General features: G+C 39.9%; 1 protein-coding gene across 2 annotated transcripts in view; it reads left to right on the top strand.

The window, feature by feature from the left end:
• The first annotated feature begins 14,626 nt into the window (after positions 1–14,626).
• The window catches only part of LOC131239929 (protein PLASTID TRANSCRIPTIONALLY ACTIVE 10), a 60,594-nt gene continuing 50,863 nt past the window's right edge, over positions 14,627–24,357 (top strand). Inside the window, exon 1 of one of the 2 annotated variants that reach the window (XM_058237870.1) lies at positions 14,627–15,445. In XM_058237870.1, the coding sequence (XP_058093853.1) occupies positions 14,669–15,445 (777 nt within the window). In that variant the 5' untranslated portion in view covers positions 14,627–14,668. The remainder of the gene's footprint in view (positions 15,446–24,357) is intronic. The other variant, XM_058237869.1, reaches the window with a different exon arrangement.

Below are 24,357 nucleotides of genomic sequence, written 5' to 3'. Positions count from 1 at the left end.
TTTGTGCATATTAAATATTCTCTTTTATTAGCTTTTTATATTTAATTTTGTATTCTGCATTCCAATCTTATTTGAAAGAGGGATTGAAGTATTCCCACTTCTTAGAATCAAAATCAAATAGAGCTAGCCCAACTTGATTTAATTTAAAATCAATTTAGAACCTAGAACCATTTCATAAGTGAGTGAGGACCTTGAACTTCTATATTTGAACTTCTACTCTGAATTAGTTCTTCCAGGCTGCAACAAAAGGAGAATATCCAGGTATTTTACATTATTGTAATTTCCATTGTTTTGGTTTCTTTTAAGATTGAGCCAAAAAAATCTCATTCTTTTGGTTATTTGAGGAGATCCAGAAAACTCAGAGTGTAGGGTTTTTTGAATTGTGTAAGCCCATTTGAAAGACACAATTGTAAGGGTTTTAGGTGAACCTGGAAAAGCCTATTTTCATAGTGAACGTTAATATCCACTGTGTGAGGATATTAAGAGTGGAGTAGTTGTCTGGCTGTTGTTTAACAGTTGGTGTACACACGGGTGAACCACTATAATTCTTTGTGTTTTGTGGATGTGTGGTTTATTTTCTATATCTTTTATCATTCAAGATTGTGAGATGTATTTGTAGATGTGAATATTGTAATCTCTACATTTCAGCATTGTGGGGAATGTTGTAATAGCTTAGATTTCCTTTCTTGTCATTTCCTTTTTATTCCTCTTTAGTTTGAGTTTTTGATACACAAATCGTTCTAGTAAGGTTGTTCTGCCATAAACCCTTGGTTTTTATGGTGTAAGGTTGTCTTTAGAACAACATTTATATCAACCTCTCAATACTAGAATTTTGAGGTTGCTTTTCATTTCCGTATTGTGAATTGTTTACAGTGCTATTTTTCCTTTAATTGTTTTATTTTTCTGTTATTATTTTAATTTGGCATAGTCCTTTTCACCCCCCCCCCCCCTCAAGGACATTTAGCTTGGCCTTTTCATCCATTATATGTTTTGCCCTATGTGGGCCACTCCTTGGGAGCAATGTTGGTTAAATGTCCATTGATGAGCAATGATGGTTAAATGTCCGCATTATGACCTTCCCTTAGGCCCTTTGTTATGCTAATTTCAATTCTGATTGTCAAGGCTGATTCTAATTATTGAGGCCGATTCCGATTGTCGAGGCTGATTGTCGAGGCCGATTCCGATTGTCGAGACTAATTGTCGAGGCCGATTCCGATTGTCGAGGCTGATTCCGATTGTTGAGGTCGAGGCCAATTGTCGAGGTCGATTCCGATTGTCAACGCCGATTCTGATTATTGAGGTCGATTCCCATTGTCGAGGCTGATTCCCATTGTTGAGGTCAAGGCCGATTGTCGAGGTTGATTCCGATTGTCGAGGCCGATTATGATTGTCAAGGTTGATTCTGATTATTGAGGTCGATTTCGATTATCAAGACCGATTCTGATTATTAAGGTCGAGGCCGATTCCGATTATTGAGGTCTGGGCCGATTGTCGAGGTCGATTCCGATTGTCGATGTTGATCTGATTATCGAGGCCGATTCCGATTGTTGAGGCCGATTCTGATTATTGAGGTCGAGGCCAATTATCTAGGCCGATTCTGATTGTCAATGCCGATTGTCGAGGCTGATTTCGATTGTTGAGCTCGAGGCCGATTCTGATTATCGAGGCCGATTACGATTGTCGAGGCCGATTCCGATTGTTGAGGTCAAGCCCGATTGTTGAGGGTGATTCCGATTGTTGAGACCGATTCCGATTGTCGAGGCCGATTCTGATTATCGAGGCCGATTATCGAGGTCGATTCCGATTGTCGAGGCCCAATGTGATGTATATGCCATCCATATTTGAGGCCCATTGTGATGTGTATTCAGCCCGTGTTCAAGGCCCAATGTGATGTATATGAGGCCTATGTGATGAGGCTCATCGTGGTGTAATTGAATGCCAGGCGATGAAGCCCATTGTGATGTATATTAGGCCCATGTGAGGGGCCCATTGTAATGTGTATTAGGCTCTTGAGTAAGGCCCATGGTGTTATATATTAGGCCCTTGTGTGAGGCCATAGGTTCACTATATGTTAGGCTCTATGTGGGTCATTCCTTGGGGGTAATGTTGGTTAAATGTTCACATTATCGAGGTCGATTGATTGATGCCGGTTATTGATACCGATCATGAGTATGAGACAGCATAACATCATGATACATGCCCATACGCACATATGCATGTTTATTATGAGATATGATTGACCATTATATATGTCATAGTACAGCTGGTTTAGGGGACTCCATGATAGGTGGAGTTATCCCACATGAGCGCATGGTATGCGTAGGATTGATACATGATTGGACTACATGACTCATGCATCTTGTATTGTGTGATTGTAATTACTGTACACCCTAGCGAGCTGTGACCTCCACAAGCATGACATGGATGACTAGATGGGACACCGAAAATATTTGGATTCGAGCATTTGGGCACTTTGGATATACGTAGGTGAAAGTCCTAAAACCTCTGAGGCCAAGAGACGCCCCAACGTTTAGACCGAGTAGATGCATGAGCGCCCAAGTGCCAAATACCAGGAGGTCGCGTCTCCCACTGTGTCGTAGTCGGTTGGGAGGGGTTGTGGCCTTACCCGCCCGAGAGAAGGGGCATAGCTAGGCTAAGTTTGACCAGCTCGTGAATGGGTCTGCTATTGACGTATCGGATAGATATTGGCTGATTACTGGCTTGACGGATAGTGAGGTCTCTTCCACTTGCATGGTCACGCGCCAGTGGGCGGCGATTGCATGTATAGTGTATTAGACCCCCGGTGATGATCCCAGAGATGTACAGTAATGATTTGTAAAGCAGTAAGTGCATATCCATTCATTCATTCATTCATTTACTATCTACTCAAGCTTGTGGTGCATAACTATTTGTTACATGTACCTTCGCAATGACCAGGATTTCGGTTGGGGCGCGCGACTAACCTGAGATCAGGAGTTTACCACATTGGGTCTATCTATCCAAATTTAGGTATGGGACTGGTTTGGATAGAAGCCCTTTGTGATAGGCCCCATAGCCTGCGATACTACGTACTATCATCCCGACTTCACACTGTAGCTTGGTCATTTCATTCGCACCATATATTATATTTTACATTACATCATCAGCGTATGGCATTTTGAGTTGCTATGTTTCTGCATTTATATAACTTAGATGAGGCTGATGGTATTCATAGCTCTTCCAAATTACATATTGTATTGCATCCTCGATATCTGATATCTGGTTCATTATGTTTTTGCACTACATAACCGATTTACATTACTTTCTCAGTATATGACATTGGCTTGTTATGTCTTTTCATTGCATATCCTGCATTAGGTTGATGATATTTTTATAGGACTTGCCAGTAACTCTGCTTACTCTGATATTGTATGGTTCGTGGACTTACCAGTATTTCCGTTTACTCTGATATTACATTCTAAGCATGCATATACTGCTCAGACACTTATACCACCCTCTAAACTTTCTATAAGCTTATACACGATAGATGTGTGCAGGTGATGCTAGGACGTAGTCGTAGCTGAGCAAGAGCAGGAGCGTGCAGTCAAGCCTTATGAAGATTTTTATTATATGCATGTATTTTTCCCTTTCAGCATTGTACACAAATGATTATATTAGTAGATATGTGGTGATGATATTGTTATTGTGATTTGGGTAAACTTATGGTTATGCTTCTTACGAGATAAATGTACGTTGAAAAATCCTCCTTGTAGGATCCCAGGATCGGAACCTAACATATAGGCGCTGAGAGCCGAGAATAAGATACTACGGAGGCTGTCGGCACCAAATTCGGTGATCGGGATTCTTGTGAGTCCGATTTTCAAATTTAGGGCGTGACACTGTTCATCTCTTTTTTCAGATCATTTTAAGGTATGATCATAAAAATGAAGCATGTCCATAGCTTCATTGGACCACACCAAAAGAAGATACAGTGATAATGACACCCACCATTGAAAACTTTCTTAGGGCCAGCGTGATTTTTTTACCATTCTACCTATTCATAAGGTCATGTAGACGTGGATGAAGTGAAAAAACAAATGTCAGCTTTATTCCAAACTTCTCTAACTCTCAAGAAGTTTTTAATGGTGGACGTTCAATCCCAAGTTTGTGGTCCACTTAAGCCCTGTACCTGCCTCATTGTTTTATCTCATATCTTAAAATGATTCGGGAAAAACTATAAACAGCATGGATAAAACACTTAGACGTAGAGCTGTTCACGAGTCGAGCTAGCTCGATTAACTCGCTTGACTATGCTCGAGTCACCTCGGATTAACTCGGCTTGAATGGCTGAGTCGGGCTGAGTCAAGCTGAAATATGGAAGCTTGAGTTGAGTTCGAGCCGAGTTCGACCAAGGCCATTTTAACTCAACTCGACTCGAGCTCAACTCGGCTCGATTAGAAATAGGTTAAATTATATATAATTTATACAATATATATAAAAATAATATATATATATAATAAGAAAATGTAAAACATTTTTACTTTTCTAAAAACCCTACCTGGCTACCTCACTTGGCCGCGGCTTTCCCTTTCTCCCTTTCCCTTTCTTCTCCAACTTTACCCCACCTAGCCCACTGACTGCCGACAGCCACACGCCCGCCCGACGAGGTGAGTGCATCTTCTTTTCTTCTTCTTCTTCTTATTCTTCTTCTTCTTCTTCTTTTCCTCTTTCTTGATTCCATTGGAGATCCACCCGATCTCGCAAATTTTAATGACATATTTTAGGGTATGGGCGAGATAGGGTAAACAGGCCTATTTCTTTGAGGTCATCCTGATGGTGGGGCCCACATGAAATCTCATCTTTATGGTTCCATGATGGATATGAAAAGAAATGTTAATGGATCTTCAAATCCTCCCTTCATTCTGAGAAAAGCATGTTCAGTGCATCTATTCATTTCCTACCGTATAGATGGCATTTTTTTAATGGACGTGGATTAGCTACTGATAGGTTGAGAAGCGAGAATTGCTACTGAAGTGAAGTCACTAGGTTTAGTGGGTCCCAACATAATGTATGTTTTGTATCCACACCATCCATCCATTTGGAGAGACCATTTTAGGGCATGATCGAAAGAATGAGTGAGATCCAAATCTCAAGTGGACCCCACCACAGAAAACAGTGGAGAGACTGACACCCACCGTTAAAAACTTCTAAGGGCCACAAAAGTTTCTGATCTAGCTGAAATGTGTGTTTTCCCTTATATAATGTCTTTTTTAACTTATGAACAGGTTGGATCTCAAATAAACATCATGGTGGACCTTAGGAAAGTTTCAACGGTGGTCGTCACTCTCTCCACTGTTTTGTGCGGTGGGGTCCACTATAGATTTAGATCTGACTAGTTGTTTAAATAATACCATAAAATGATCTCTCTAAATGGATGGACGGTGTGGATACAACACATCTATCATAGTGGGACCCACGGGAACCTGTCAGTAGCTAATCCGTGTCCTTTTTTAATTGTTTGTTTGGACACGGATTTCCTGCGAAAGACTTTTGCAAGAAGCTCCTGTACAAGATTATGTGGGTCCTACTTAGTTTTTTTGTGTGAAATCTAACTCTTTATATGGCATATAAATAGCAAGGTAGATCCTAGGAAGCTTTCAATGGTACGCATTCCTTTCCCCACTTTTCATCTCCTATAGCCCACTTGAGTTTTGGATCCTACTCATTTTTGGTAGAATGTCTTAAAATGAGGTCAAAAAACGGATGGACGGCTTTGATTTCTCACAAACATCGCAGCAGGCTCCACCTAGAATCCTTGCACGGGAACTTCCTGCGAAAGGCTTTCGCAGGAAATCCATATCCTGTTTCTTTGAATGGAATTGTACACGTGGCAGCATGGGCGAGACGTCCCTACCTTGGAAGGTCTGCATTGTTAAAAAAAAATTAAACTTAATGGTACGGTATATTAAATGTTTGATTGGTAGTCTTACCATTGTAAAAGCAAATGTAAGGACGGTCCACATTCTCAACGTGGGGAACTACTCTGATCAGACGGTCAGGGTCCTCCGAATGTAATTTTCTAGTATACAAGATGATAGGAAAGCTGATGAACGGTCCTGATTACCAGGTCTAAAAACTGCTTTGCCAAGAAAGATCCACATGCACACCAATGAGAACCATTCAAATCATGGGCCCATTCTAATAAGAAACTCATGGAAAATGGTAGGAAAAAAAAAAGAAAGAATTCCTCTGATGTGTTTGTTTGAAAAAAGGGATCATTTCATTTCCCTTTTTTAGTTTTTCTTTTACAAAAATCATTTTTAAGAAACCTCTTCAATGCAGATTTTATCAGTTAAGATATTGAGACATGACTTTTTCTATTACACCATTGACCTTAAACATTTTCATAGAAAAAAAAAAAGTGCAAAAGAAACATGGGACAATTCCAACCTCTATTGATGAATGCCTATTTGTTGAAATAAGAGCATTGGACCAATATATCTCTACCAATGTGATAATCAAATAATTAAATAAACATAATATTTTTTTTTCATAATAATTTGCCAGAGAGTAGACTAGCATAAGCTATATCAGTATCATATAGATAAGGAAGAATATCTTATTGATGTGCACATCTTGTAGATAACTTAAAACATTTTATAGATATACCTAGAATTTGTATAATTTATAGATTTCCTCCATAGTCTGAAAATACAACTTTCATCTTAGTGAAAAAAATATATAACTAAAGCTTTTATTATGTATTTTCTAGTTAACATGGTATTAGAGGTAGAATTAAAAGCATTGGAATCTGAATTATGGACTTATCCTGACTTCTTTTTTTTTTTTTCACGTCTTCTCATCTGGTAACAGTCATTGCACTCAATTGTATTTCAAAATTATTATATATGAAATTTGATAGGGCACATTTGGAATGTGGGATTAGGTGGGATAAAATTACATTTGATCCCATGTAAATACCATCAAGTGTTTGAAAACAACAAAAAGATTTAGATTAATCCAAGTATCTTATCATCCGGTCCCAACAATAGATATCTGTGGGCCGACATTAATGCATGTGTTTTATTTATGCCATATATATATATATATATATAGGTTTTTTACATGTGACATTCAAGCCGCGTATGCATGCAAGTGACTGACATTAGCTGTGAAATGTAGTCAGCTAATCGCAATTCATCACATAATACTAATTTTTTCCTAAAGAAAGAATTTACTACTAAACATAGGATTAGACTATGAAAATGCTATATAAATTCTAGACATGCAATCATTGTGTAAAAATAGTGTTAATTCCATCTATGTTAATCTAAAATGGCTATCAACATCCTATAAAAAAAAAATCAAAATCTTCCCACATTAAAAAATTAATTACTAGGACAAAAGTTTCCAGAAGCTGCTAGCATTGTATCAAGCATAAAGTAGATTAAAAAATAAAAATAAAAAAATCAAAGTAGGTGTGTATCATCTATCACATCATACCAGAGTATCAATGCTTTTCTCTTCATTTTATCCATCTGTTTTAATTTGGGCCCACCATTTTGACATTGAGAGTTGGCATGCATGTGTGACACATGTAGTGTGCATGAATAACCACAGTAAATGACAATCTGGTGCAAAAGCACAGATAAAAAGGTCAATGAACCATTATACCACAAGGGTTTTGGACTCCAAGCTCTAGCATTTATTGAGGAATAGGAAACCTGTAGTAATGAAAACAGCTGAAGGGCACCATCATAGGAAAAAGAGTCATCTTAGGGTAAGGATAGAACTTCGTAGCAAATAAGATAAAAGCTTTAATACTCTTGTAGAGTTACATTAATGATATGCATGCCCATAGTAATTTTATTCCTGGGTTACAATTAGTGCAAATCAAATTGTCCAAATTATTTTACATATTGTCATATTGTTGTTGATGCTTATGATCATCTGATGTTGTTAATTAATATTTAAGTCACCTAGTGGTTTAGCAATATACTCCCCATTTAGAAATTTATATTGAATAAGTACAATCATTCCACTGAAAATACTTGTTCTTTATGGATTCCTAAATTATCCCATTTTGGACAGTTCAGTATCATACCATGTACTTAGGTTGTCATCATTAAATTTACATGTGGTTAAAATTTTGATAGGTTTCCCTATGTTTTCTCCGGATATGTGGTTCTTTACTAGTTCGTTTCCACTACATGTGTACTGGATTACATGTGGGCGTGACAACTAATTAGTATTGAATTTTACATATATTTGGAGAATATAAGGAGGTGCTGTCGAAATTTCGGCTCGCATGTAAATTGTATGGGGATAGTACATGGTATGTTACCGAATGGGATAAAAATAATTAGCACCTCTAGATAAAGACAAGTAGGAATAAGATATTTAGAAACAATTAGGAAACAAAAATTGAAATAATTATAAACAATTTATAGTTACGTATATGTATGTATCCCGGTGAATTTATTTATTAGGAGACTATTTGAGACACTTATGTCTTGCAGTTTATGGAGGGGCTCAAAATTATTTGTATTATATATTTATATATACGTATAAATGTCGTTGACCGATTCTTTCAACCTATAAAAACCTTGATCTTACCCTACCTTTGTTATCTTTTGATTTTTAGATGACTACTGAAGAAAATTCAAATACTCCTGGCCCTGGTGTGTCAATTAATTCTCCTTTAGCCGTGGTGGATGAAGAAAAATTAGATAACAAAGTTGAAACAAATTCAAGTATTGTGAAAGGGAAAAAAAGATCGGCGATATGAGAATCTTTTGATGAGATCACGCTGTTGGGATTTGTGCTGCGGAATCACACAGATCTAGATCTAGGATAACAATAAAATGACACCAAGCACGCATAAGTGAACATAGATTTAACGTGAAAAACTCTTTCGAGAAAAAAACCACGACACAAAGCGACAGATCTCCACTATGAAAATAGAAATTACAAAGAGAGAGGACTTACCCGATTCGAACAACCTCGAATCTCACCCCTGCTACACCCTTTGATTTCCCTAGAACCCCTTTAGAAAGCCTTAGAATTATTTTCCATCACCTAGAAAAGCCCTAGGAACACCTATTTATAGTTTAGGCAACTTCCCTTTCGCATCCCAGTTGTGAAGGGACCCTTTCGCATCCCAGTTGCAAAAGGACTTAGATTTAAGACATATCACAACAATCTCCACCATGTCTTCAATCTTCAACTGTATAGCTTCTTGACATTTTCTTTTATTTCTACATCACATCATAGCTTCTCTTACACACTCCATCTTCCTTTTACACCATCGCCAAGCCTAGAGAAGTTTTATAGACCTTGAACTTCTCTACAGGAACAATCTAGGAGAGCATATCCATTGGATCAGAATCTACATGCCTTACCATATTTGCTCCTGTCTTCTCAAAAGGAAAAACGTAGTCTTCTTACTATCTCACCGCTACCCAATATTGCTTACCGGGGTACTTGCTCATAACACTGACAGCCTGTGAAATAACCGGTCTAATCCAAACCATGGCATACACTACCAACTGCATTCGAATAAGGCTCATGAGATATCCTGCTTTTTCTTATCTGTTTTTGGACATGTCTTGAAGAAAACTTGAGGAGAGACACGTAGGGAACGTTCTCCGGCTTTACCTGACCCATCACATCCTTGATCAATACCTACACACAAGGTATTCCTCCTGTGATTATCAAATTCTACTCCTCCTTCAGTCTCAATGCCGAAAACCATCTTTGCAGCCCCCCGATCCTTCATCTTGAATGTCCCACTTAACCGAATCTTCAGTACATTGATTTCAGACATGTCATAATTGACGATTTACATGTCATCAATTCCTGACTCACCATGAAGGAATCAAACCGTTGCCTAGGCGACAGGTCGAACCATGACCTCCTACAAAGTCTTTTCTCAGCCCCTTTAACTTCGAACTGTTCTGGTTGCTTCATGTAAATATGCTCTTCACTTTCCCTTATAGAAGTGTAGACTTCACATCCATCCTTCCAGCTTAAGATCACATTGGCCAACCAGCGCCAATCACGGATCTAATAGACACCTGCTATACCGTCAGTGTGAATATCTCTAAAAAGCTGATCTCTTCTCTCCAAGCATAACCCTTCGCTACCAACCTCACCATGTATCTATGTTGTATCCTCCTGAAGATCCACCTACATCCAACTACTTTTCGGCTCACTGGAAGCTCCACCTGCTCCCATATGTTGGTCTGGTACAACAAATCCATCACATCGCCCATAGTCTCCTTCCACTTCTCAGTACCAGGCTCACCTAGAGCCATCTGAATAGAAGATCATCCCCTGCGATATTGGAGTCGTCCATGTACCACGCCGATATCCTACGTTCATGCCGTGTGATTCTTCTCACAGGTGGCTGCTCCACCTGCTCTATATCCCTGTCCGCGCGTCTCAGCTTCCCGCTCTACCTGCTCATGTGGCCATGCCCAACATGCCACACACATGCAGAGGTGAAATTCGCTACATCCACTGCAGCTCCACCTTTTGAAGTGCTCCCGATCAACCTATACATGTAACCGAGTCGTTGTGCTTTCATGATTACCTGTGCCCCCTTAGATACCTTAAGAGCACTATCAATACCTGTGTACTTACATCATTTTGTCTCAAGTATACCAAGAGAAATCAGATTCTGTTTCAAATCAGGAACATGCCTGACATTGGTCAAGGTACGCTCCACCCCATCAAACGTCCTGATGCATATTGTACCAATGGCCACAACATTACAGACAAAGCCATTGCCCATAAATACCTGTCTACCATCTCACTCCCTGTAGCTAGCGAACTAACTTCGATGAGGAGTCATGTGAAAAGATGCCCCTGTGTCTAGCATCCACTCGTCCTTACGATCATCGTATGGCTGCTTGATAGTAGACACGGACAAAATATCACCATCACATCTACTCGATTCATCTGATGTGACAATATTGGCCTCCCTGTATGTAGCTTCAAAATCTTCTCTCTTCGATTTAGGATTTTCACAATCCTTCTTCACATGTCCTTCCTTCCCATAGTTCCAGCACTTTACCTTTCCTTTGCCCTTGCCCTTGGATTTAGACCTAGAGCCTGAAGAACCTGTACCTTGTTCAGAATTCCTACCCCTTATAAACAGTGCCTCAGAAGATATCCCCATGTCGACGTTACGTTTTCTCATAGCTTTCCCTTGAAGGGTCGAGATAATGGTGTCGACACTCAGGGTTTTATTCGTGCTGCACATAGTGTCCTTGAATGACTCATACAACGCCAGAAGAGAATTCAGCAACATACATGCTTGTTCTTTATCTTTCATCACTTCCTCTATATCCAGCAATTTGCAAACTAATTTATTAAAGTTGCTGATGTGAGCCTCCAGATCTCCACCCTCTGCCATCTTGAAGTTATACCACTGCCGCTTCAAGTGTAGGCGATTTTCAGAGGATTTTTTCGCATAGACATCCTCTAACTTTGCCCATAACTTAGCCATAGTTTTCTCCCTCATGACGTTGTAGAGAACCTTATCCGTGAGACATAAACGGATTGATGATAAAGCTTTGTTATCAAGAGTATTCCAATCATCATCAGTCATAGTAGACTTTCGCTCCTCAAGAGCACCATCTTCGCCTTGCTTGATTAAGGAACTCATCATCTTGATTTTCCATAACTTAAAATTATTTTTCCCTGAGTACTTCTCAATCTCATACCTAGTACTTCCCATTATTACTAATCCTGCAGATTCAGATCTGTGCCCCAACCTTTCTCGGATACCACTTGTTGGGATTTGTGCTGGGGAATCACACAGATATAGATCTAGGATAGCAATACAATGACACCAAGCACGCACAAGAGAACACAGATTTAACGTGAAAAACTCTTTCGAGAAAAAAACCATGGCACAAAAGCGACAGATCTCCACTATGAAAATAGAAATTACAAAGAGAGAGGACTTACCCGATTCGAACAACCTCGAATCTCACCCTTACTACACCCTTTGATTTTCCTAGAACCCCTTTAGAAAGCCTTAGAATTATTTTCCATCACCTAGAAAAGCCCTAGGAATACCTATTTATAGTTTAGGCTACTTCCCTTTCGCATCCCAGTTGCGAAGGGACCCTTTCGCATCCCGGTTGCGAAAGGACTTAGATTTAAGACATATCGCAACACACGTAACTAGATGGTTCAGTCAAGATTAGATATAAGTATTGTAAAACTCTTTACGGCAAGCATTCTGGTTCTTTTACAACTCACTATTAGATACATCTTGATAAATGTGTGAAGAGACCAAGAACATTGAAGGGTGGAGTTCAGCAACTGCTTTCATTTACCGTTTTTGAGGATAACAACTCTAAAGCTGCACTTTCAACATATAAGTATCCAGATAAACTGAATGAGTGGTTTGCGAGATTAATGATAGTCAATGAGAAGCCATTCAGCATGGTAGAAAGTAAGGTTTTCATCAGATTTTATAAATTTCTAAATCCTAGATGTGAGAAGTCTTTTGTAGTACGGTGAAAAGAGAGTGCATTAAGATGTATGCCGCTGAAAAAACTAACTTGAAAGCTCTCTTGGCATTCGTATACAGATTAAGTTTGACTTCAGATATGTGGACGACCTCGAATCAGAGAAAGTGATATATGTCATTGACCGCGCACTTTGTTAATGCGGATTGAAAATTACAAAAGAGGATTTTAAACTTCTGTCACATTCCTCCTCCTCATACCGGTGTGGTTATGTCTGATTGCATTTACAATTGTCTTGTTGAGTGGGGCATTGAAAAAAATTTTCTTTAATTACTTTAGATAATGCCTTGTCTAACGATACTTTGGTTTCTTTCTTACGTACTCAGTTCAAAGATGCCAGAAATTTATTCTTCGAAGGTAAAATATTCCAAGTTAGATGTTGTGCTCACATACTCAACTTGATTGTGTAAGAAGGGCTGAAAGAAATTGATTCAACGATTGCAAACATACAAGATAACGTTAAATACATAAGGGGGTCACCTTCAAGGCTGAGTACGTGGAATGACATAATCCAACGTTTGGATTTGAAATCTAAACGACAGTTGAAGTTAGATGTCTGCACTCGTTGGAATTCCACTTATGAAATGTTGGATACAATTTTACAATTTAAAATTGTATTCCCTGAACTTATAGCACGGGATAAAATGTACACATACATGCCAAGTGATGAAGATTGGAAGAAAGCTGAAGATATTCATCGGTTTCCCAAAGTTTTTTACGATTGCACGAAATTTTTTTTCAAGAAATAAGTATCCCAACAAATCAATTTCTTCTTGAAATTATTTTCATTATGAAAGCGCTAAACAAGTGTGCTGGTAATGGGCCAGAATTTTTAAAAGCGATGGCTATAGGAATGCAGTTGAAATTTGATAAGTATTGGGCTGAATGCCACTTGTTAATGACTATTGCAGTTGTCTTGGATCCACGATACAAGATGGCAATGGTTAGATATGTTTTCAGATCACTTTATTCTAGTTTTGAAAGAGTTTCAGCAGAGACTGCCATTATTAATGCTGCGATTGAAGAGTTGTTTACTTCATATGTTGATAATTCGACCGAAACATTAAGTGCAATATGTACTTCTCTAACTGCGGGTAGTTCTTCTATTGATACTGAGGGCGAGCGACTTCGTGACTTTATGTCTTTCTTAGAAGAAGAAGAAACAGATGCGCAGAAAACTAAATCCGAAGTGGAGAAGTATCTAAAGGAGCCGGTCATAAGGCTAAAAGATAATGATTTCGATGTTTTGCAATGGTGGAAATCTCGAGCTCGTGAATACTCAAGACTTACATTGATGGCATGAGACATTTTATCAATTCCAATTTCGACCGTGACATCAGAATCAACTTTTAGCACTGGCAGCAGGATGATTAGCAAGTATTGAAGCCCGCTCGCTTCGACTACAGTTGAAGCACCTATATGTACGCAAGATTGGTTGCATCCAGTTTGGGGTGGTAGCAGTTTCGATGCTGAAGAGTATGAAGAGGACGATGAAATTGAAAACGTAGGTCAGAATGTTTGAAAGAAGGAAAACTTTAAAAATTTTCATGAACGGTTTTATAATTTTTGATATATTTTAATTCTTTCGAATTGATGTTGATGTTAATTATTGAGGACAAAATATGGTTGTGTGGTATGATATTGATAGTATATAGAGGTTTTTCTTTTATGTCTTAGTAGTTAGTAATATGACATTAGCATTAGAGACATTTAATTTGTATTTTTTAGCCAACATAATATAATATATGATGATATGAAGAAGCTCCAACTCAACTCAAGGTAAACTCGACTCGACTCGAACCACTAGCTCAACACAAAACTCGACAACTTTGACAAACAAGCCAAACTTCAATGTTAAGCTCGAGGCCAAGCTCAAACTCGAGTACCCCGAGGACAAGCCAAGCGGAGCCTAGCTTGGCCCTCTCGACTCAACTGGCTCGATGCACACCTCTACTTACACGGACCCTGCCCGGACACGCAATCCGCGTCCTGCGGATTAGCTACTCAACCCGTAAGTCGCTGATCCGCGTCCCTGGGGTACTGGTGTCACCGCGGAATCCGAGTCATCTGCGCGCGTGTAAAGCTGCTTATCCGTTAAAAGCCTTAAAAACCCAAAACCTCCCAAAACCCATGACAACGGCAGAATGCAAGGCCTCCTACAGAACCACTCCCACCACCCTCTCCTCCGCTTTTTTCCCTCGTCTCTCCCCCACAAGTCCAAAATCCCTTCCATATTCCTGAGCCCCATCAAACACCCATGGCCTCTCCTCCATTTCTCATCCTTAGTTCACAAACCAACCCTCCCTCTCCCCATAAAGTCCTCCACATCCTCCGACGAGTTCCCCGTTGATGATACTCTCTCCGACTTCACCCCACGCGAGCCCACCAAGGAATCCGAAGATGCGGCCCGCCGCATCAACTGGATCGAGCGTGGGTGGGCCCCGTGGGAGGAGGTCCTCTCTCCCGAGGCCTACTTTGCCCGTATGTCCCTGAACGAGGGCGAGGAGGTCCCGCTTCAATCCCCCGAAGCAATCGAGGCGTTCAAATTGCTCAGTCCCAAGTACCGGAGGAAGAAGATGGAGGAGAGCGGGCTGTCCCCAGACGAGTGGTACATGCAGCAATTTGCAAGGAGTGGGGAGGTCCCACAACCATTGGAGACTACGTGGGACGGCCCGCTCGTGGTCAGGCATATCCCGCCGAGGGATTGGCCACCGAGGGATTGGGAGGTGGATGAAGAAGAGCTGAGGTTTATAAGGGAGGCACATAAGCTGCAGGCAGTGAGGGTTGATTTGGAGGAGGTGGAGTCCACTGCAAGGACGGACTCGGATCAGATGTGTTTGGAGAGGTGGGAGGTGTTCTTGAAGCAGTATAAGGAGTGGGTTGCGGTAAATAAGGACAGGTTGGAGGAAGAATCTTACAAGGTTTGTATCTGTATCCGAGAGAAGCCCTCCATTTTTATTCTGCATGTGTCTAGAGTTGCATTTCTTTGGCATTTTTGAATTAGTAGTTTTATTAAGGATGGAGGAACATAGTGCGTGTGATCTCTAGGAGGGATTATACAATGCTCAGACTACCACATGGTGTTTTTATTATATGGGTCAGTAATCTGCACATTGTGACCGATCTTTTTGGGATCCCAAACATTCACCTGGCAGGCCACAGTGTAGGTTGGCGATGCTGTGAAGACCTCCCCTGTATGTATGGGCAATTCTTGCCATCCTGTACTTGGCCTGCAAATGGATGGTTGGAAATAAAATATAGGCAAGTGTCCATATGATTGGAAAAAGTCGACCAACTGGTATCCATAAAAAAAAGTCCACCAATCGGATGGATGGATCTTTCAATAAGGAAACTTTTGCCCATTGTTGATCCACGAGGGCCAGTTGAATGCATGATTAGGATCACAGTACATTGGGCCCTACCTGTGTTGAATACTGATTGAACGAAAGCACCAGTTACCTTGGCCGAGCATTGTATTCTTACCTCATTACAAGGATGAAGGTGGAGTATGGAGTGTTTTCTGTACTGTAATTTACAGAGCTTTTACATGTGATCACCAATAGTCTTCATTAAAAATTTGCTGAACCCAGGGTTTAAATGATATCTAAATAGCAAGTTGAGCAGTCAGAACTTGGGGCATTGCCTCCAAATGACGTGATTGGTTTCAACGTATACCAGGTAGCTGATCTATTAAAAGAAGAAGAAGAAGAAGAAGAGCAAGAAAAAGAAAGGAAAAAACAAGAAGAGTAATGTGGTGGCTAGCTTTCTGGTTTCCTAAATTTATTCTAAGCCAGCCCAAGTTGCAGACTAGTTTACTAAAATGGTTCATTGGTTTTGGCTCTATCTCTCTCTTGATTTCACTGGGAATGTTCGGATTATGTACTATGGGGATTGAACTGACTGCCGAGAGTTTGGCTATTGTGGTTGCATGCTTATATTTGACGTGAACACCAGTGCATGGTAGAGTTTGGTCACCACTTTGTGGAATTGCAGGTTATGGATGTGATATGTCTACCTATATATGATTATGTTTTGAACTAGTCAGTTTCTTATATAGCAACCAAATGATAAAATTTGATTATGGGGGTTCATCTTCTGCATATAGATTCCTTGTCCGAAACCTTTCTACGTCCTGACTAGGGATGCTAATGTAGTGGGCATTTGTTGCCCTCAATCAAATTGAAGACTTGGACCCATTTCAAGCCACCATTGAATTCTATCGTCTCAGTAACAAAAGGGAAAGTGCAAAAGTTAAAATGCAAAGTTTTATGATACTCTTTTATGTTCTAGTGCTAAGCAATAGATGCTGATGGTCATCGGATATGGAGAATTCTAAACGTTTTGGTAAGCGCTGGCATGCCTTTTGTAGCTTTTTAGGTTAGATTGCAAGTTGTATACAATGCCGAACAATTGTTTGGCATGTCCTTTTTCCTTTTCTTTTTTATTTTTAAATTTAGACTATGCAAGCATGTTTAAGTATAGTGTAGCAGAAACAAGCTGGGTAACATTAGATGGAGACATGCGCCCCCCTCTTCAGTCCATCTCCCCATCTATTCACTTGGCTACCATCTGTCTTTTTCTCTCCTCGACCCTAACATGATGCTGAGGAGGAGAAGAGAGAACAAGACTCCGAGGGGCTCTGACTATCCTCATTATCATTTTAAGTCTTTATTATTTTCCATCATTTTGCTGTTATTGTAAGTCTTTATTATTTTCCATCATTATGCTGTTATTATATTCTTTTTTCATTGATTTTGAAGCTTGTTCACATGATTTCTTAGTAGATAGTAATAATTAATGAAGTTTCCTAGAGTTCGTAACAAGTAAGCAGCCCTGAATTGCACCTTTGTTCATTTCAAGCCCAACTTCAAGGTAACATAATTGCATTTTGAGTCTGGACTATTAATGCGAATTCCAAGAAGAAAAACACAGTTTGATCTTATCCACCTTATAAGATTATTAATTTCAACTGCATTTGACAGTACTTCTAGTCACCCGTAATATTATGTAACAACCTGAGAAAAATGAATACATTTGGACTGTTTTCTGTCTTATGGAATAGTATGTCCATATTGTCAAAGTTACGCACCACATGCCCACTGTGAAAAGAGAAGAAAGAAAAAGGACTGGGCATTATTTTTCTTGTATGAGCCTTGGCTGTTCCTAATCTATTGCCCTGGTATTCCATAGTTAAAAGTTTATCCTTACTGGGGGCTTGAGTTGCTGTTGTATTGGGTTTTCCACTGTTGCCAAGTATATAATCGCACCTGTTGTCTCTGTCTACAATGATAAGCTTATTCCAGTTGCATAGATTCACAATTTCGTTTGCTTAGACTCCTGTTTCATTTGCTCGATGCCAGTTTTTCTTTTTCACCAAGTTTCTTTGTTTTTGGGGTATATCTTGTTCAATTCTTTTTGTTGTTATGAAAGATCCTTTTAAATTAACTCATTGTAGTCTCTGTTCTTTTGTACCTGATAAAAGTAACTTGGTTCTGAAAAAGGTCCACAATGCTATAGCTGTACATGCCTTTCCAAAATATTATATAGCTGTACAAGCATCTTTCAAAAAACAAAAAGAAAAAAGAAGAAAAAAAGAAGAAGAAAGAAAGATATAGCTGTACAAGCAACATCTTTCCTCAAATCATTCTTCTTTGTTCTTCTCCTGTAGCTGATTCCTTCTCTCATTAAAAAAATAAAAAAGGAAAAATCAGACTTGCTTCTCGTAAGTATTTAATCCTCCATAAATCTTCGTAGAAGCGTCATTGGCCCATTTCTCTCAGCAATACCATTTGCTTTATGCTTTCTTGTCTTGCAGCAGCTACGTGATGTTATAAAAAGCTGTTTTTCCATGAAATAAGCTAATTTAACAGTATACATCATAGTTTAAAAACCCAGCGAAAAATTTGGTAAAGACTCAGTCAACTCGACTCACCAGGACCCAATAACATTATTATCTGGACAACAATTAAGATTTGAAGTTACTCCGCTGAGTATCTATTACGGGAGCCTTATGATACACAGGGAGTGTATGAAACTTGATATGCATGCACTCAGAAATTGAACACGTGGCATATATTAACACAAATTAAACTGACTAAATTGTGGAATCCACCGTCGCTAAGTCACTTTCTGGAAATCACATTAGTTGATCATACTAACCTCTGATTCGTGGACACTTGTTTGTTGAGATAAGACCATTTTGAAATTTTCATTTTTAACCATCCAATAAATGTCTAACAATCAGATGGATAACCAACTAAATGATTTTTTTTTTTTTTGTTCATGATATGTCTAAATTGGGAACTATAAATTGGACAGTTTAATCTGAATTACTTGTATGCCATGTTTGCAATTACTAAGTAGTTTTTGAAGTGTCTGCGTGTTATCCATCATGCTCTGCTAGAGTATCAAACTTTTTCTCAATCTATTCTACCATTGTTACATTAATACCTATAATTTAAGTCTAAATAGTTCATTGAGTTGTTTGGCCTTCGTGCATCAGATTTGAATTTAAAGCAGTTTAAATTACTTGTTTGCATACTAATCTAAAGCAATTTTATATTTATAAGTTCATCAGGTCACATTGTTAGATAACCTTACACAATGATTAGGTTGGTCCAACTGATGATCAATTTGGTTGTCCATCATGTGGATCCCTCCTTTGATAGATCATGACTCCTAACAATCACCTTGATGGAACGGTTCTAACCACTATCAATGGTTAAGTATAAAAAATAAAAATTGATGATGTGATGTAGGACATGAAATTTTAAACATGATATGTGAGGTTCCAGGCTTTAGATCATACTAGTTCAAAACAATCACACAAAATTCTACATCCCACATAAAGTCAAGCACTCAATCAAGGGGAATCTATGCAGGTCCAGGCCTACACATGCTAGGGCTGGATCAATTAAAGTTATAGACCAAACAATACTCAAAAGAGAGTAAATTCATCTACACATGCACAAAAATATTTTCCCAATCTAAGGGATTCACAGGTTTCAATTCAGGGAAACCCTAAGGTTAAAAAAAGGGACAGAAATTGGGGACTTAGGACAATCTAGGGTTAGGGTTAGGAAAATCAGGTGAGAGAGGAGTGAAAGAGAGGAGAGAGAGAGAACCTGTCACCAACCTGCGCGTGTGGACAGCAGGCTGAGCTTGACGCATGTGCGCTGATGGTTGGCTGCATGATGGGGGCATCCCGCGCACGCCGTCCACACATGCACGCACACCACCCCCCTATGCTCGTATGCCAGAAGGAGGGCCCCATCGTCGATCTGGATCGATGACGACGTTCAGGGAGGGCCTGCTAGCTAGAAGACGAAGTTTTGATTCAAAAGAGTAGGCCCGTTAGTCAAGAAAAGCCCATCATGGGATCTCATGATCGTGGCCCACTAGTCAGATTGATTTTATATTTTAGGTTTTGCTTATTAATGTTATTTAGAACATTATGGACGCTTTAGATTTATTTGATTAGTTTTTATTTTGGTTTACTTCATCGCCAAGTAATAGGTTGCTCACATGGCGCGAGTTTTGGGGTATAGGGTTTTCTTATAAATAGGCACCCTTTGTAGCTTTTTTCATTCATTGAAGATTAATAAAAATTCTGCGTTTTCCTACTCTCTGAGTTGTGAAGCCTAATTCGGTGCGAAGCGCTCCCTTCATCGAAGGGTTAACTACGTGATGCGAAGCCACATTTATCCCGATTCGCCCCCATCCATCGTCATCTCTACTACCCATCTTCTACCATCCATTCTTCTCATCTCACCCCATCATCTACACTTCGAATCAATCATCTATTACAACAATTTTCTTCCCCACATCAGAATTTCAGAATCTGGCCCTATAGGAGGGTTGAAACTTCGGCGGAGCACCACGCACTAATCGTACATCGGATCGAGCTGAGATTTGGGGGTTTTGGAGTTCATCCCTGGCCGATCAAGGCTATCTATTACAACAATTCTCCTCCCCACATCAGAATTTCAGAATCTGGCCCTATAGGAGGGTTGAAACTTCGGCGGAGCACCACGCACTAATCGTACATCGGATCGAGCTGAGATTTGGGAGTTTTGGAGTTCATCCCTGGCCGATCAGGGCTAAGGTGGCCTTTTTTGAATAGTGGGTCCCACACACGTGCGGCCGGGATCACACGCACATGCGTCTGGGCCATTGTTATTGTCCACGCGTGCGGTACTTCTCTGGTTCGTCTCTCTCATCTCATTCACTCCGCTTTCACCCAAAATCCCTAAACTTAACCCTCAATTACTCAATTCTCCAATTTTATGCCCCTTTTCTTACCCTAGGGTTCCCTAAATTGGAATTTATGAATCCCTTGGATTAGGGACTGATTACTATGCACGTGTGGATGATTATTTTTTATCTTTGAGTATCGTTTGGTTCATAATTTTTATTAATACATCCCTATCATGTGTAGGCCTGGACCTGCATAGATTCCCCTTAATTAAATGTTTGGACTTTCATGTGGGATATGGAATTTGTGTAATTGTTTCTGAACTAACGTGATCTTAAGCTTGAAATCTCGCATATCATATTTAATTTTCATGTCTTGCATCACCGCACATGCGTAGGGCCCACGAATCTAAAAAAATGCCTTCTTGGGTCTGGTCGGCCAGGGCTGGGCCACACACTCACCAAGTTTCAGCCCGATCCGACGTCCAGTCCACGCGTGGTGCTTCGCCAAAGTTTCAGCCCTCCTACAGGGTCTGATTTTGGAAATTTGTTGTAGAGAAGGATTGACTGCAAAATAACGATGGATTTGCAGGTTGGATGATTGTAAAAAAAGGTGAATATGGATGGTAGGAGATGGGGGCGGTTTGGGGTGGGTGTGTCTTTGCCTATTTATAAGAAAATCTTATACCCCAAAGCTCATGCCATGTGCGCACTCTATTACTTGGAGACGAAGTAATAAAAAATAACAACTAATCAAAGTAATCTAAACCGTTCATGATATTACTAATAACAATAATAAACAAAACCCAAAGTACTAGATTATTTAGAATAGTGGGCCACGATCATGAGAACCCATAGTGGGATTCATATGACGATCGGGTCCACTCCAATGAACCAAAACGCAGTCCTCTAACTAGGAAGCCCTCCCTAGACGTCGTCATCGATCCAGATCGATGGTGGGGCCCTCCTCCTCCTTGCGTACGTGCGTAGGGGGGCGTGCGTGTGCGCGTGATGTCCCCATCATGATATTGCTTGATCATATTGCAAAGGTCTGATCACTGGTCTAGGCTGCCAATCATATGGTTGCATCTTCGACTTCCCATCCTTAAAAAAATCTTTGCTCGATTAATCATAACCATTTTTTAAAAGCAATTGATCCTAACCATTTGCTAAAAAAAGATCCTAACCATCCGATCATTGGCTAAGAAAATGGGAATTCATATTAATTATATTGGAAAAGGTGTGGTCATTTATTCAGACAATCTATCATGTGGGTCCTACATTTGATTACCCATGAGTCTCAAGAGTCACTTTGATCAGGTTATCCTAACCATCTAGTCAATTAATTACATTGTTGGTCTTATCATCAATCTAGATTGTCCATCTTGTAGAACCCTACGCTTTTTTCTAACACTCAAGGGTCACTTCTATCGGTGGTTCCTATCCATTTGATCAATGGCCTGGAAAATCAGTTCTAATTATTCATATTGAAAGGCTGGATTGTCAATTCGGGCCGTCCATCATGTGGTGGGCATTACTTTTGATGGCCCATGTATCGTAAAAATCACTGTCATTACTATACCATATTATCAATGGCCAAAAAAGTTGAAGGACCAGATTAATTATATTGGAAAAGGTCCAATTGTTGATCCGGGGAATCCATTGCATGGGTCCCATATTTGATTTCTGGAGCCTTTCGGCCCACTAAGTATGATTTTGATTGGATGATCCTAGCCATCTGACTGGTGGTTGGGAAATTGTATTGTCATGATTACTTAAGTCTAATCATCGAGCTGGGCTCTCCATTATGTGTGAGTGTGACTCACATTTCATTACCCACGACTCTTAGGAATCAGTTTGACTGGATGATTGTAGCCATCCAATCAACGACTAGGAAAATGAAGGGTCCATATTGGGAAGGGTCTACATGATTGGCCTGTACCTCAAGAAACCCTTTAACATCACCATCTGAAATATTTGATTAATGGCAAAGAAATTGGTTGGTCAACACTGATCATACAAAGTTATGTTTGGACTGTCCATCAGGGGCCCCACTTCTGATTGCCTATGTCTTTAAAGAGTAATAGGGACGTCTCCAATATAGGAAGGAGGTAAACTGCTTCGAGCAAGAGCTTCGCTTGATAGTGACGGGCGGGGCATAATTCAAGTATAGTGCCGCACCATTATGTGGACCCCGCATTTGAGAAAGGGTGGGAGGAGAAAAAAGTGGAAACGGGAAAGAAAGGGTCAAACCATGTAACGACTATAAGGCCCCATTTGTTAACATTGAAAAATTTACTTAATGCAGAATCCAAAAAGCGCTTGGCGTTAACTGTTGTTTGTTAACGCCAAACATGGAAAGCGCTTCATAATTTTTGTCGATCTTTTTTATTTTTGCGACGGAGGTCTAGCTTAATGGTGAATACATAATGCACTCATCGGTTTCTTTTAAATTTTTTCCTTTGCTTCCAAAATTGCCCCCATGCACATTGCCATATAGATTTTCTCTCCCAAATAGATTGCGTAATACACAACCCAACTTTTAACGTATGGAACTTCTCTGGGCCCACCATAATTTATGTGTTAGATCTACATCGTCCATCAACTTTTCTACATCATTTTAGAGCATGAGCCCAAAAAATGAGGCACATCCAAAGCTTGAGTGGACCACGCCACAGAAAGCAGCAAGAATTGAACAACTACTGTTGAAACCTTCCTAGGGTCCACTATGAAGTTTGTTTGCCATCTAACCTCTTCATAAGGTCACACAAATCTAGAAGAAGGAAAAACACATATCAGCTTGATTAGAGCTTTTTGTGGCCCCAAGAAATTTTCAATGGTAGGCGCCCAATTCACACTGTTTCCTGTAGCGTCGCCCACTCGAGCCTTATATCTGCCTCACATTTTGTCTTATGCCCTAAAATGGTATGAAAAAATGGATGGACAGTGTGGATAAAACATATACATCATGGTAGGTCCATTACAAGCCAATCCCTGATATAGGGCCCCTGAAAAGACCGTCCGTCTTTAGTTAGGTCCTAGTGGGGTAGTACCCAATCCCTGCCGGATTTGGGAATATTGCTTGGTGTGCTGCTCACCACCAACCTACCAGGTATGTTGACATCACCAAGTTTTGTGAGGCCCACCATGATATATGTATTATATCCATACCATCCACCCATATTATGAGATATTTTTAGGGCATGCTAAAAAATGTGGCAGATTCAAAGTTCAAATGGACCACAACACAGAAGGTAGGAGGAAGGAATTGAATGTCTACCATTGAAAACTTCTTGGGGGCATTTGATATTTGTTCTTTCCTTTCATCCAAGTCTGCGTGACCTCATGAACACGTTAGATGACAAATAAACATCATGGTGGGCCATAGGAAGGTTATAATGGTAGAAATCATTGTCCCCACTACTTTCTATTTTGTGGTCCACTTGATTGTTGGATTTACCTCATTTTTTAGCTCATGACCTAAAGTGATGTTCCCAAATGGATGTACAGTGTGGATATAACACACATCATGGTGGGGTCCATAAAACTTGATGATGTCAACACACCACCGAGCACACCACGCAATCTGCTTCCTGGATTTGTGGTGCGAGATTGGTGGATCTCGGATCCAGACTGGATT

The sequence above is a fragment of the Magnolia sinica genome, chromosome 3 (genome assembly GCF_029962835.1).
Source record: "Magnolia sinica isolate HGM2019 chromosome 3, MsV1, whole genome shotgun sequence".
NCBI classification, from domain to species: domain Eukaryota; kingdom Viridiplantae; phylum Streptophyta; class Magnoliopsida; order Magnoliales; family Magnoliaceae; genus Magnolia; species Magnolia sinica.
The sequence above is the reverse complement of the archived record's forward strand: the minus strand, read 5'-3'. Positions and strand labels throughout refer to the sequence as shown.